This window comes from Chiloscyllium punctatum, chromosome 25 (genome assembly GCF_047496795.1).
Source record: "Chiloscyllium punctatum isolate Juve2018m chromosome 25, sChiPun1.3, whole genome shotgun sequence".
Lineage (NCBI taxonomy): Eukaryota > Metazoa > Chordata > Chondrichthyes > Orectolobiformes > Hemiscylliidae > Chiloscyllium > Chiloscyllium punctatum.
Window position 1 is genome coordinate 32,270,005 of NC_092763.1, and position 15,826 is coordinate 32,285,830.

The 15,826-nt window shown below is 40.1% G+C and overlaps 1 protein-coding gene across 9 annotated transcripts in view; it reads right to left on the reverse strand.

Moving 5' to 3' along the window:
• Positions 1-15,826, reverse strand: part of phka1a (phosphorylase kinase, alpha 1a (muscle)) — a 111,253-nt gene that overhangs the window by 8,195 nt on the left and 87,232 nt on the right. For 7 of the 9 annotated variants that reach the window (XM_072594942.1, XM_072594941.1, XM_072594946.1 and 4 more), the window contains 3 exons: positions 12,669-12,770; positions 7,183-7,289; positions 1,908-1,949 (listed from right to left, as the gene is read on the reverse strand). In XM_072594942.1, coding sequence (XP_072451043.1) covers positions 1,908-1,949; positions 7,183-7,289; positions 12,669-12,770 — 251 coding nt within the window. The remainder of the gene's footprint in view (positions 1-1,907; positions 1,950-7,182; positions 7,290-12,668; positions 12,771-15,826) is intronic. The other 2 variants (XM_072594945.1, XM_072594944.1) reach the window with 1 other exon arrangement.

Consider the following 15,826-nt stretch of genomic DNA (forward strand, 5'->3'; position numbering starts at 1 on the left):
GACATTGGGATCATTAAGCCAGCAGGAAAGTTCTGATCCAGTTTGTATTGCTGGTTGAGGGTTAGATATTGGCCAGGATATCAACCTCCTTCACTGCGATTCTTCTAGTGGTCTTCTACATCTACCTGACTAGAAGAAACAAAAACAGAAAAAATAGGAGGATAGGCCATTTGGCTATTCAAACCTGCTCAACTATTTATTATGATCATGGCTGATCATCCAACTCAATAGTTTGTTCTTGCTTATTCCCCACATCCTTTGATACACTTAACCCCAAGCACCATATCCAACTCCTTGAAATCATACAATGTTTTAGTTTCGGCTGCATTCTGAGATAGCAAATTCCAAAGATTCACCATTCTCTGGGTGAAGACTCTCTCCTTATCTCCGCCCTAAATAGTTCACTCCATATACTTAGACTGTGACCCCTGGTTCTAAACCTCCCTGCCATCACGAACATTCTCCCTGCATCTACCCTGTCTAGTTTCGTTAGAATTTTATAGATTTCCGAGAGGTCTCTCTTCATTCTTCTGAAGTCCAGCGAGTATAATTTTAACTAATTCACCTTCTCTTATGTTAGCCCTGCTAAACCAGGAATCAGTCTGGTAAATATTTGCTGCACTTCCATTAGAGTAAGAACATTCTTCTTCAGATAAGGAAACCAAAGCTGCACACAATAATCCACCAAGATGTCACCAAGGCTCTGATAATTGCAAAAAGACCTCCATGTTCCTGTACTTGCATCGACTCATTTTGAAGGCCAACAAAGTATTTGCCTTCTTGACTGTCTGCTGCACCTGCATGCTTACCTTAGTGATTGGTGCATCTGGTTCTCAAAGTACATTGCCTTCTCTCATTCAGAGCCATTTAGATAATAATTTGCTTTCTTATTTTTGCCAACCTCAAATTCATCTACATCATACTGCATCTGCCATACATTTACCTACTCACTCTGCCTGTCCAAATCATACTGAAGTATCTCTGCATCCTCATCACAGATCATCTCACACCCAGCTTAGGCTCATCTGTAAATTTGGAGAAATTATATTAAGTTCCTTCATCTAAATCATCCATATACATAGTGAATAGCTAGGGTCTTAGCTCTGCTTCCTGGAGTACCCCCATCACGGCCTGCCATTCAGAAAAATGCCTATTTATTCCTTCTTTTTGTTTTCTGTCTGCCAATCAGTTTTCTATCCATTTCAATACATTACTTCCAAATTTCATGTGTTTTGACTTTACACACTAATCTCTTAGGTGGAACTTTGTTGAAAGCCTTCTGAAAGTCCTAATAAAACACATCCACTGGCTGTCCCTCATTAAGTTACATCCTCAAAAGAATTCCAGTAAATTTTTCAAGCACGATTTCTTTTGTAAATTCATGCTAACTATTCTGAGAAAGGGTTACTAGACCTGAAATGTTAACCTTGATTTCTCTGCTAAGATGCTGCCAGACCTGCTGAGCTTTTCCAGCAATTTCTGTTTTTGTTTTTGACTCTATTCAATCCTGCCACTGTTTTCCAAGTGCTTCCAAGATAAGAATGAATGGGAAAGCGTGAAGGGAAGTTATTTTGTTGCTCTCTGATGAATAAGTTGGTGATACTGAGGGAGAATGGTGAAAAATTAAGTTAAATAGGAGGGAGAAAGATTAAAACATGGAATGCGTGCAATCAGATAAAAGTGCAACCAAATCATTGCATGCAACAATTACATGTCTTGTAACAGAGAACACTATCTGTGATGCACTATTGTTTTAATTAAAAACTTTGAACTGATGGTTAAGTTGCATCTTCAAACCAATGCACAGTGTTTAATGCTTTGTGGAGAAGTAGTTAGATGTTGAGGCAGATTTAAAAAAAAAGAGATTAAAGTTGTGGAAGCTATAGTTCCAGCTACAAACATGTCACCTCCTTATTCGTTACACCAGCAGAAAATCTACGTGAATCCATCTACAAACAGGGAAAAAAATACCAGATATTTAGTCACATGAAATCTACACATTGAGTGAGACACTGTCATGGTGCAATATAATTTTATAAAATGGCAGAATCATTGCTATCTCAACTCCACAGCTGTCAGACTGCCAAAACACGTACATATTATGTGTTTCCCACATCCATGCATGATATTTTAATCTCTATCCTCACATAAATAAGGATATAGCGCATAATGTTATATTCCTGTTATATAAATCACTGTCATTTTCATGTGTATAACCTCGAATCTTCTCTGTTTGAAAATACTTGTGGTAAACTGCAAGCAGTCTCTTCTCTGTTGAAATCAAATACTGAGTGTGGTAGAGGGAAGTGAAATTAAAGTCAGTCATAATCAATAACCAAAACTGTGCTTCAATGCAAAACAAGTTCTATCAGGATATTGCAGAGATCTTTTGGACAAAAATACGAATTGTGCTTTAATAACATAGAACCAATAACTGAATGATCGCCATGAGTGATTTTACAGTAATTCCCCACCTTCATCTATCACTATCAGAGATTGTGACTCAGATTTTAAATTAGACAGCACTCATCACTCATCATGCTTACCAGCTGTTCAAACACTTTGCACAGCTTCAGTGGACCAACTTACAGTAATTAGAAATTCATTTCAGCATTGTGTCATTTACGGGAAACCTGGGAGCTGGGTGAAACTTCAACTTCAGAGTGGGAGGTTATGGGAGACAATTAGTTGATTAAGGACACACATTGGTACTACATTGGAAAACAATTGGAATTTTTAAATTTAACTGCATCATATTCAGTTATATGCAAGAAGACCACTTGGGAAAGGCAGGTTGCCAAATTAAACATGTTAGAAAGTGGTTAGCAGGTTTTTAAAGATTGGGATTTTCAAATATAACAGTCATTGAACGGATTTCGCAAGCTTGTTGCAACTAGTCATTGAATTCTAGGAACAGCACAGCAGCAAACAAAGGGGCTGAACAAATGACAGACAAGAAATCCCTATAAGTAATGAAATCTCACACCTTCCCTCCATGCCTAAGTGTAAGTATTTTGCTCATAATACTTGAGAACTAACTTTCATTCCTGTGAAGGCAATATCTATTGCCTGAGGGGATTTTCAGCACATGCCTGTCACTTTTACAAAGTTGGAGGTTTGTCCATTTCCACTTTATATCTTGTCATAGACAGGTAGTTCTTCTGTAACGCAATGGTTGCATTCCTCTGCAATCATGCGTGATAGAAAAATCGCACTTTAGAAACAGCGCTTAAAGTGTTGACAATGTAATTACTTTATAACCAACACGTATTTTAAAAGTTTGCGCTTTAGAAAGTGTCCCCAGTTTTTCAAATGCATTACAGTAAATTCGCATTAACGAAACACACGTTATAGCAGAATGATTTGTACAACATTTCTTCCAGGCTCCTTCGAGGGACATGCAACAGACATACAGGAATTCTCAGTCAGCCATGCACAAATGCATCACACAGGTGATAAATGTCATGTTTGCCAGGGCAGTTAATTACAAACACTTTCACAATTTTTATGGAGGTGTACTGTATTTTTAACAGTTGGAAAGCTAGCAAGGTCTGACAAAGTACAGAGTCCTGAGCAAGGTGACAATGTAACACTTGGTCGAAACAAATAGCAGCAACTGGTTGCCATGAAACAAAGACAAATTCAAATTTGGTCAATCAGTTTAAGTTATGCCCCAACTACCAAAATCCAATCAAATTTGAATTTAGTATTTTGATATTATTAAAACCAATAAAACAAGCAGATACTTTTGGGTATAAAACCAGACATTTTGAACAGTTAGCAGGAGAAATGCCAAAGACCAACAAATGTAGACTGCTGGTTGAAGAGCTCTCTGAAAGGTACCTGTCTGTGGGGAGTTTGAGCAGTAGAACATTGAGGACAACCTGGAGAGAATCTACAGAGGAAAATCTATAAAGGAGAATCAGCGAAGCTGACTGATTTTGAAACTTTTTTTTTGTAAATCTTAATAGGGACTTTTTAAAAAAATCAGACTAGTATTGTAGAGTGGGAGGTAAAAGATAGGTTTAAGAGAAAGAAGTAAATAGTTGTTGGTTTTAATGTTGTCCATAGGACTTAAGAACAAAGCTGTTAATTTTTACTTTAAATTGAGATCTCTAGGATAGCTCTTTGCCTCTCGAATTTTAACAGATTACAGCACAGGGTGAATCTTTTCTGTGTGGCTGGTTTAAATTAGCAGAGAGGTTTACACTGTCGTAACACAGTGATGATGCCAGCCAGAATGAGCCAATGCTTAGGTTCGAGGGTCTTACTCATTCCCATGGCTGAAAGGCAACATTGAGTGCACACACCAAAAATCAAGTTACAAGGTTTGAAAGCACGAAAAAGAAAATGCTGGTGCAAGATTTCCAGGGAGGACATGTTTTCCAATCCAACCCTCCATGACCTTTTCATACTCAGAATGCACTAACTGGCTAGTTACTTGAAAACGAGGACCATCTACTTGAAAGATGGGTGATGACAGTTATGCATCTAAACAGTGAGGCACAGAAGCTATTGGTTTTAATAGTTAAACCTAGTTAACAAGTATATTAAATAACAAACAAATAATTAGGATGCGGAAGCTGTGCTTGGCAAATCTGGAGACGTCCTTCGATATACACCAGCCATGCTCCCAAGAACGAGGGCTGCTGTATTCTACACAACATAGTGTAGAAGTATCAGAGGTTCCTCATTCGACTGGCCTTCCTGTAACAAAGTCTACACAGCTGTCTGCTCTTAAAAAACAGCAGTGATTGGTCACCTGTGTGAAATATCTGTGACCTGCCAACTGCAGGTAAATAGTAAGTATCTCTTTCAGAAGTTAAAGGCACATAGCTCAATACCTCTTCAGAGGATGAGAAAGAATATTAATGAACATTAAGCTAACAGTAAGACATAATGCTCTTTAGGATGGCATTCTAATGGCTCATCTGGTAGCCATATCCTAAATGCACCATACTGTCCACCTTTCCACACAAGCCAAACCAATCCTGCTGACCACAATCTCTCAATACTCAGTTTTCAGTCCTATCTCAGCAGTCACCTTAAATACAGGTGAGATGCCGGAGGACTGGAGGGTTGCTCATGTTGTCCCCCTGTACAAGAAGGGTAGTAGGGATATTCTGGGTAACTACAGACTAGTGAGCTTGATGTCAGTGGTGGAAAAGTTGCTGGAGAAGGTACTGAGGGATAGCATCTATTTATATTTAGAAAAAAAATGGGCTTATCAGTGATAGACAACATGGTTTTGTGTGGGGTAGATCGTGCCTTACCAACTTAATAGAGTTCTTTGAGGAAGTGACCAAGTTGATAGATGAAGGAAGGGCTGTTGATGTCATATACATGGACTTTAGTAAGGCATTTGAGAAGGTTCCCCATGGCAGACTAATGGAGAAAGTGAAGTCACATGGTGTGCAAGGTGTTCTAGCTAGGTGGTAAAGAATTGGTTGAGCAACAGGAGACAGAGAGTAGTAGTTGAAGAGAGTTTCTCGAAATGGAGAAAAGGTGACTAGCGGTGTTCCGCAGGGGTCAGTTTTGGGGCCACTGTTGTTTGTAACATACATAAATGATCTGGAAGAGGCACTGTTGGTATGATCAGCAAGTTTGCAGATGACACGAAGATAGGTGGAGTAGCAGAAAGCATAAGGGACTGTCAGAGAATACAGGAGGATATAGATAGACTGGAGAGTTGGGTGGAAAAGTGGCAGATGGTTTTCAATCCAGACAAATGTGAGGTGATGCATTTAGGCAAGACTAATTCTGGAGTGAATTATACAATGAACAGAAGAGCCTTGGGAAAAGTTGATGGGCAGAGAGATCAAGTCCATTGTATCCTGAAGGTTACTGCACAGGTGGATAGTGTGGTCAAAAGGGCATATAGTATGCTTGCCTTCGTTGAACGGAGTATTGAGTATAAGAGCTGGCAAATCATGTTAAAATTGTACAAGACATTGGTTCGGCCGCATTTAGAATACTGTGTACAGTTCTGGTCGCCATATTACCAAAAGGATGTGGACGCTTTGGAGAGGGTGCAGAGAAGGTTTACGAGGATGTTGCCTGGTATGGAAGGTGCTGGCTATAAAGAAAGGTTGAGTAGGTTGGGTTTATTTTCATTAGAAAAAAGGAGATTGAAAGGGACCTGATTGAGGTTTACAAAATCATGAAGGGTACAGACAGGGTGGATAGAGACAAGCTTTTTTCCAGGGTAAAGAATTCAATAACGAGAAGTCATGCTTTCAAGGTGAGAGGTGGAAAGTTTAAGGGGGATACATGTGGCAAGTACTTCACACAGAGGGTGGTGGGTGTTTGGAATGCGTTGCCAGCAGAGGTGGGAGAGGCAGGCATGGCAGATTCATTTAAGATGCATCTGGACAAAGGCATGAGTAGGTGGGGAGCAGACAGATACAGATGGTTAGGAATTGACCAACAGGTTTTGATAGTACATTTGGATCGGCTCAGGCTTGGAGGGCCGAAGGGCCTGTTCCTGGGCTGTAAATTTTCTTTGTTCTTTGTTCATCACAAATGGGTAAGTGAGGTTAACGATTTTTTAAATATAATTCACTATCATACAGGAAATTAACATTGGTCAACATTATGCAGTAATAAATCTTTGCTTTTTCTTCTTCAAACAACTTTTTTTTCTGGCAGCTTCACTGGATATTTAGTGGGTATGCATTTTAATGCTGAGTCTCTGTGCAAAATATTGGCTTAGGTGAAGCTTGTAGCAGACTACAGCAACAAGGAAAGAAATTTTCAGATGCCACTTCTAACTCCACACCAGTGGATGTTGTATGATGCAGCTCGATTTCTTCACAACAAACAGGACATCCTATTGGCTGTTAGCACAAAATCTGGACAAATCATTTATGCTAAGGATGACTCCAAAGGTTTTGTCACTAGAGTTTCAAAGGTTTCTTCAGTGATAACTGGCAAAAAGAAATTATCAAGTCCTTGCATTTTCTAACAGGTGATAGGAATAGAAACTATACCAAGCACCCTCGTGAATGTATAAACTTTGGTGCCTACAAGTGCCAATGCAGTGCACCCCATTTGCAAATGGCAAATTAACCACACCAAGGCTGAATCTTATCTATTTGACAATGGGCAATCACCTTTATCTTTTAACAGCATTTAGAAATGCTTATGTATACAAGACATACATCAGAGAAATGAGCTGCTCACCTGCTTCATTTCAACCTTCAACTGGCTAATTCCAGCTCTCTCACTTTTTGTCGCCCCTGTATGATCTACATCATGAATTGAAACATGTTTCCAGGTAGAATGATCAACTATAGATAGACAAATAAAATGGTCACAGTTAAAAAAAGATAAATAAATTATACTTATTGGATAACAGTTGCATCTAAAAATAGGTTGTAACAAAACTTCAAACTGAATTACAGGAAATAAGACAGGGCTTTTAAAATATTGTGTAGGTATCCCTAAACCCAGGACTGCAGAAGTTCAAGAAAGCAGTTCATTGACATCTTTTCCAGGGCAATAAATGGTGGCCTTGCCACTGACACCTAGATCCCTTCAATGAATTTAAAAACGTCGCACTGAGGCATGAAGGTGAAATATAAACAAAATAAAAACTTATTCACATACATGGATTTCATTCTTAAGACATTTCAACCAACATAAGATGATAGACTGCTGAATAGTAGAGTATGATTTGATGCATGAAGTTGCTCCTCAAAACAAAATGACAAATGGTTTAAATTAACCTGCAGTTATTAATGCACTAATATAGACTTTAATTGTTTATTTTAAATTGGTTAATAATTCTTCAAATAATGCCAAGGCAATACTACCAAAATACAATCCTATCACTGGAAATTAATAGAATAGAATCCCAACAAGTCCACACCTCCAAAGAGTAACCTGAGGTTGGAATCGAACCCAGGTGCCTGGCGCTGTGAGGCAGCAGTGCTAACCACTGAGCCATCCTGCCACCCCTTTAAACTTCAATATTAGTTGCACAGCAGTATTTATTTCTCCAAAGCAAAAAATGAACAAAAAATTTCCAGTCCATCCCTAAATATAACCTAGTTTGTCCAGCTATCTGGCCTCTCCAACTTGGAATTGTTTTCATTTTCTTGATTCTTTTCTTCACTTCACAACAGTATACAAGGATGAAGTAGTTGAGTGTCCTTAATGGTTCCTGCTAGTTTATAAACACCGACAACCTTTATGTTATAATGTAAACTAAGATTTATACATATTTTAACCTCATTTAAGTTTGGATTTATGAATTAATCATATATCGGTTTTTGTGTGTCTGAAGATCAACTTGTCAGCATTTATGTAGCCTCGGTTATTTCGATAGGTTATTTTGAAACAGCTAACTTTCAGAGCCAATGAGTTTTGTACGCATATTAGGATGGTTCACAGCCAAACAAGGTAAAAAAAATTTGCGTATCAGGTTTCTCTTAGAATATTATGGAATATGTTAAGCTACAGGAAAATGCCTATAACTTAGAGGAAAAAAAGTTTGATCTTCCATTTAGGGTAGTTCACAAGTCCTTGGATGAAAATGGACGTAATAAACAGCTCTCCTAAGAGACGACAGCAAAAATTGATTTCCTTAGAAGAAGAAATTTGGTAATATTCCCAGACTAGAATGTTTGGATAAATGTAGGGGAATGGGTCTGGGTGGGTTGCTCTTCGGTGTGGACTTGTTGGGCCGAAGGGCCTGTTTTCACATTGTAAGTAATCTAATCTAATCTAATTTGTAAAACCTGAAGAATGCAGAGAACATTTATACACAAATGCCAAAAAGCTCCAGCAAAACAGATCTTCTAGTCTGTAAGCTTAAGGTCACAGTTAACTTAAACCCATCAAGTTGTCATATTAAGCTTTTCTCTGGCGTGGGTACAATATGGGCATTTTTTTGGGTAATGTTAAGGTGTGTTTTAGAATCTGTAAAGGAGCGTTTTGGAATATTTTTTATTAATTCACAGGATTGTAGGTGTCACTGGCTAGACTAGCAGTTATTGCCCAACCCAAATTGTCCAGACGACAGTTAAGAGTCAATGACATTGCTGTGGGTCTGGAGTCACATGCAGGCTAAATCAGCTAATTCTGGCATTTACCTTCCATGAAGAACATGCGTGACAAACAATAATGGTTTTGTGGTCATTAGCCTTTTAATAACAGATTTTTATTGAATTCAAATTTCACCATCTGCCATTGCAGAATTGGAATTTGGATTCCAGAACATTTCTTGGATCTCGGAATTAATAGTCCAGCAATGATACTACTAGCCATTGCCTCCAAGTTAATTAATGAGATGTGATTTCTACTATGCATTTACAAATCTCCAAATATGTATTTTATGTAAAGAGTTTGGTCTATTCTATTTTATCTTCATTTTGTTTGGTTAACAAACTTCTGTTGTATTGTTGTGGTTCTGTTCGCCGAGCTGGGAATTTGTGTTGCAAACGTTTCGTCCCCTGTCTAGGTGACATCCTCAGTGCTTGGGAGCCTCCTGTGAAGCGCTTCTGTGATGTTTCCTCCGGCATTTTTGTGATTTGTATCTGCCGCTACCTCCCCAACACACACAAAAGAAGTTGCATCAAGACACTACTCAAAAGGGCACAACACACAGCAGTATACCAGAACTGCAAAAAGAGGAAGAAGAACACCTATACAATATATTCACCAAAAACGGATACCCACGCAATTTCATCAACAGATGCCTAAGGGAAAGACAACAGAATGAGGACATGCCACAACCCAAAGGACTAGCCACACTACCATACATCAAAAACATTTCCAAATTGACAGCCAGACTACTGCGATCACTAGGGCTCATAACAGCACACAAACCAACAGCCACTCTCAGACAACAACTCACCAGGACGAAGGACCCAATACCCAGCATGAACAAAACCAATGTAGTGTACAAAATCCCATGCAAGGACTGCACAAAACACTACATAGGACAAACAGGAAGACAGCTAACGATCCACATCCATGAACACCAACTAGCCACGAAACGACATGACCAGCTATCCTTACTAGCCACACACTCAGATGACAAGCAACATGAGTTCGACTGAGACAACACTACTATTATAGGACAAGCCAAACAGAGAACAGCCAGGGAATTCCTAGAGGCATGGCACTCATCCACTGATTCAATCAACAAGCACATCGACCTGGACCCAATATACCGGCCACTGCAGCGGGCAGCTGGAACTGACAACCGGAAGCAGCAGATACAAATCACTATAAATGCCGGAGGAAACATCACAGAAGCGCTTCACAGGAGGCTCCCAAGCACTGAGGTGGTCACCTAGACAGGGGACGAAACGTCTGCAACACAAATTCCCAGCTCGGCAAACAGAACCAAAACAACGAGCACCCGAGCTACAAATCTTCTACCAAACATCTGTTCTATTATTAAAGTCAAATCTGCAACATTGCATGCTCATGTTTCAGTGAGTAATTACATTACTGAAACCAAAACAAAACATGATCTATTGAGCCAGATTTCTGTCTGGGATCAGACTTGTCCAGTAATAACATCAGCTGGGCTCATAACAAATTTCAGGCATAACAAGAGAATAAAAAACTCAAGATTATGTAGACTGAAAAGTAACTCATCTATCATCTACCAAAGCACAAAAAAAAACCTCTACTCTGGAAATTTGTTCTAATAGAAGTGAATTCTCAATTACATCCAATTATGTAGACACTAAAAAGTTTTTCATATTCCTGAAAGGAAGACACTTACTTCCTGCAACATTTTTGTGAAACCACATATCTTCTGAAAAGTCTTACTCTTATGCCAATAAGCTGTATATAATGGTGTTGATTGATTTCTATCTATTTTCATCTTGCATCTCAATTTTCAGTTTACATATTTGTAAATGCGCTTTATCAGCATCTGTTGTCACTGTGATTAATTTCTCCAGCTTTTACCCCTATAAATTTCAATTCTGTATCTGCTTTGTGATCGTTAAATGAGACATTCTAGGAATATGTTCAATGTATGATGTTCATCTTTACTCTCAAACATTTTGTGAGTGGACCTTTGATGTACATTTTTATTCTCTGTTAAACCATTTGATTTTAAAGACTTATCACCAGGATTTGAAAGCTGTTGAGTTTGTTTGGGATGCCTTTGTTGGACTACCATTCTTCAAATTCCTGTCAGAGGCACAGCCTGCATATTGCTCTTTTTCAAATCACATTTAAGACTGAGGGAAAAGTTTTAAATTCCAATTTTTAACATTCATATTTAAATTTGCCTTGAACTATTTCCCCATCAATGAGCTCTCCTGTTTACAAGGCAGGGAATATTATGCTTGAGACATATTATTCTGTCAGGCTACTATTTGCCCAACAACTTCAATATTCCATTCTTACTCCCAAAAAGTGGTGTGAATCTCATGCTGTCACTGATGGTGAACTTAGAAGCAGGAAGGGGGAGGTGGCATACCTGAATCCCATAATCTTCCCAGACTCTAGAATTAATTCTGAGCAGGAAAACACATAGCCCATCTTCACACATCACAAACGAGCCCCTTAAGTGACAAATTAATGACTACTTGAGGGCCTCATCCCACTGCTGGTATGCTTATAACTGCGTAGCCAGCTTGTCACCTCTAGGGAGGGCCCCTCAATCAGAGCCAACTAACAGCTGATTGAGAGACTGGACAGTGGAAAGGCAAGGTGATGGTGGGGAAGTAAATTATGGAACCTCAGAGAGTCACCCCACACTCTTTTTGCTATACTGCTGTAGCTCTCTTCTGGCTAACCCCACCACATCACTTAGCTGTGGCCCAGTTCATTCTGCAATCCCACTTCAATAGGTGCCTCCCCAGAGCACGAGCTGTCAGCTTGAATGGCCAAAAAGCTCACTACATGCCTCACCATTGGCTCGTGGTTGGACAGACCTTCATGAAAAGAGGCAACGTGGATCCCTCACTTGTTCACTAGCTGACACGAGATGATTGACGCTTGAATAAAATTCTGCCACTGCCTCTCCAACCATGCCCCCATTTTCATCCTTTCACTACAGGACAGAATTCACTAAAGGGTTCTCCGTTACTGAACTCATACTTATTAATGGAAACAGCAAAAATAATATAGCTGTGCTCAAGTAACCTACCTACACAAGCAGAATCTAAACAACTTAATAATTCTGAAGACCTCAATATATTCCCTGGAAATCGGTACTTCTCCTTAATAAAAAGTTCCATCTCTCTGCAAGACTGGCTAGAAACTAGCTAGAAAACAAGTGGCCCTCCTCTGAAACTGTTCCAGAATTATACACAGAGGATCAAAACCAGCTGCTATTCCAGATGAGATCTTATCAAGACGTTATCACGGCAAGGTATAGATTTTTTCTTTTATATTTTATAATGTCCTCACAATGAAATATATCACATTAAGTTCAATCTTGGACACTAGTGAGCACAAAAGATATCTGAAATTCTGACATTTAACCAAATCAAATTTGTATTTTTTCCTGAATATCTGAACTGATGTTCAAATTGATGAAAACATAAAATTATGTCATAAACCACTTTGTGAAATACCCTTCATTGATAGATGACATTCCTGTGCACTTAATTGTGCTTTGGTCAGTATATTTCATCAATATTATAAATATGCACATATTTTTGTCAAAAATTAAATAAAGTTTAGAAAACAACCATTTTTCTCGACTTTAAATTCCTTTCCACTCAGAATATGGTGCAGAAGCGTCTTCAAATTAGATGGTCTCATAGAAATTAAATATTCAGTTGCTTCTTCACCTAAAGAAAGTTTAAAAAAATCATGGCAAAGATTATTGCAATTAAAAATATCAAACATTACATCACAAGCCATCGAACATTATGCAGTCTTTAATGTACAAATTACACTAAATTTGAAGATGTAATTCTTGTTATATAAAAAAATGTAGGTGTCAGAGAGGATGCAAAAAGGCCAAAGGTTGATCATCAGTATAGAAAAATGAGGCTTTGAAAAACCATTCAAGAAGCTTAAACTCTACATTTATAAAGTGAAAGGCTTCAACTTCTCAGAGGCAGTTGGAGTGGGAGGAGCGACAGCCAGGCTCAGAGGCCCGACGGGAAGGTAAATTTGGAATATATAAAAACTTACCTCATGTATAGGTGGGGCGCACACTGAGCAGGAATGACATGGGACTGCTGGGTAAGTGAGGTTGCTTTACGTGAAACACTACTCAGGTAGTGTCTCCCACCCGTCCTCCTCCTCTATCCAAAAAAAAAGGTTCTGTGCACCTGACTGGTAAGGTGACCAGTTTCTTTGCAGCATGCAGCATGTCTCAATGGCCAGTGGCCATGAAGTGCTTTGAAAAGCTGGTCATGGCATTAATCAACTCCAGCCTCCCCACTACTCTTGACCCACTCCAATTTGCCTATTGGACCAACAGATCCATGTCAGATGCCATATCACTTGCCCTTCACTCCTCCCCAGAACATCTTGACACCAAGAATAGCTAAATAAGATTCCTACTCATTGACTACACTTCAGCCTTCAACACTAATATCCCCTCGAGACTGATTAATAAACTTTCATAATCTCGGACTAAGTCCCAGTCTCTGCAACTGGATCCTCATGTCCCGACCCTCAGGCCACAATCAGTGAAGATCGGGGACAATGTTTCAATTTCAAAAACTGCGTTAGGGAACTGGAGCTGGATCATTCGGGAGGCAGAAAGGATTATTGAGAGGAGTTACAGAGAGGTAATCATACCTCATGTAAAAGGAGGTAGATGGGTTACCGTCAGGGAATGGAAAGGGAATGGACAGGCAGTGCAGGCATCCCCTGTGGCTATTCCCCTCAACAAGTATACTGTTTTGGATACTATTGGGGGGGGGGGGGGGGGGGAAATGACTTACCAGGGGTAAGCAATGGGGCACAGAGTCTGTCCCTGTTGCTCAGAAGGGAAGTGGGGGGGGGGGGGGGGGGAAAGAGAGAAAGAGGAGCAGAGCATTAGTCATTGGAGACAGATTGGAGGTTCTGTGGGAACGAGAGGGACTCATGGCTGGTGTTGCCTCCCAGATGCCATGGTTCATGATGTCTTGGATCATGTTTTGGGATCCTTAATGGGGAAGGGGAGCAGCGCCAAGTCGTAGTCCACATAGACACCAACGACATAGGTAGGAAGAGAGATGGGGATTTAAGGCAGAAATTCAGGGAACTAGGGTGCATTCTTAGAGCTAGAGTTGTTATCTCTGGTTTGTTGCCCATGCCACATGCAAGCGAGGCGAGGAATAGGGAGAAAGAGGAGTTGAACACATGGCTACAGGGATGGTGCAGGAGAGAGGGTTTTGGATTCCTGGATAATTGGGGCTCTTTCTTGAGTAGGTGGGACCTCTGCAAACCAGATTGTCTTCACCTGAACCAGAGGGCAACCAATATCCTGGGGAGAGATTTGCTAATGCTCTTCAGTGGATTTAAACTAATTCAGCAGGGGGATGGGAACCTAAGTTGTAGATCAAGTACACAGGAGATTGAGAGTAGAGGTTAGAAATAAGGTTTCAAGGTCACAAGGCAGCACCGGTAAGCAAGAAGCTGGTTTGAAGTACGTCTATATCAACGCCAGCAGCATCCGGAATAAGGTGGTTGAACTTGCAGCAGGGGTAGATACCTGGGATTTCGATGTTGTGGCCATTTCGGAGACAAGGGTAGAGCACGGACAGGAATGGCTATTGCAGGTTCTGGGATTCACTAAGAACAGAGAAAATGGTGGTGGTGGGTTGGCACTGTTAATCAAGGACAGTATTACAGTTGCAGAAAGGACGTTTGAGGACTCATCTACTGAGGTAGTATGGGCTGAGATTAGAAACAGGAAAGGAGAGGTCATCCTGTTGGGAGTTTTCTATAGGCCTCCGAATAGTTCCAGAGATGTAGAGGATATGATAGCAAAGATGATCCTAGATAGGAGCGAGTGACAGGGTAGTTGTTATGGGGACTTTAACTTTTCAAATATACACTGGGAATACATTGTTCAAGTACTTAAATGGGTCGGTTTTTGTCCAATGTGTGCAGGTGGATTTTCTGACAAAATGTGTAAACAAGCCAAAAAGGAGTGAGGCCACATTAGATTTGGTACTGGGTAATGAACCCAAAGCAGGTGTTAGATTTAGAGGTAGGTGAGCACTTCGGTAATAGTGACCACAATTTGGTTATGTTTACTTTAGTGTTGGAAAGGGATAGGTATATACCACAATGTAAGAGTTATAGCTGGGGGAAAAGACCATTATGATGCAATTAGATAGGATTTAGGATGGGGAAGGAAACTGCAGGGGATGGGCACAATTGAAACACAGATCTTATTCAAGGAACAGCTACTGCAGATCCTTGATGCGTAAGAACTGGTCAGGCAGGGAGGAAGTTTTTGGGCACAGGAGCCGTGGTTTACTAAGGAAGTTGAATCTCTTGTCAAGAGGAAGAAGGCGGCTTATGTTAGGATGAGATGTGATGGCTCATTTAGGGAACTTGAGGGGTATACATTAGACAGGAAAGACCTAAAGTGAGAGCCAGGAGGGGACATGAGAAGTCGTTGGCGGATAGGGTCAAGGAAAACCCTATTGGTACATCAGGAATAAAAGAATTATTAATTTCCTATAGTATGGAAACAGGCCATTTGGCGCAGCATGTCTCCAAAAAGTAACCCACCCAGATCCATTCCCCAATCCTATATTTGCCCCTGACTAATGCATCTAATACTATGGGCAATTTAGCATGGCCAATTCATCTGACCTACGCATCTTTGGACTTTGGGAGGAAACCAGACCACCCAGAGGAAACCCATGCAGACACAGGGAGAATGTGCAAACTC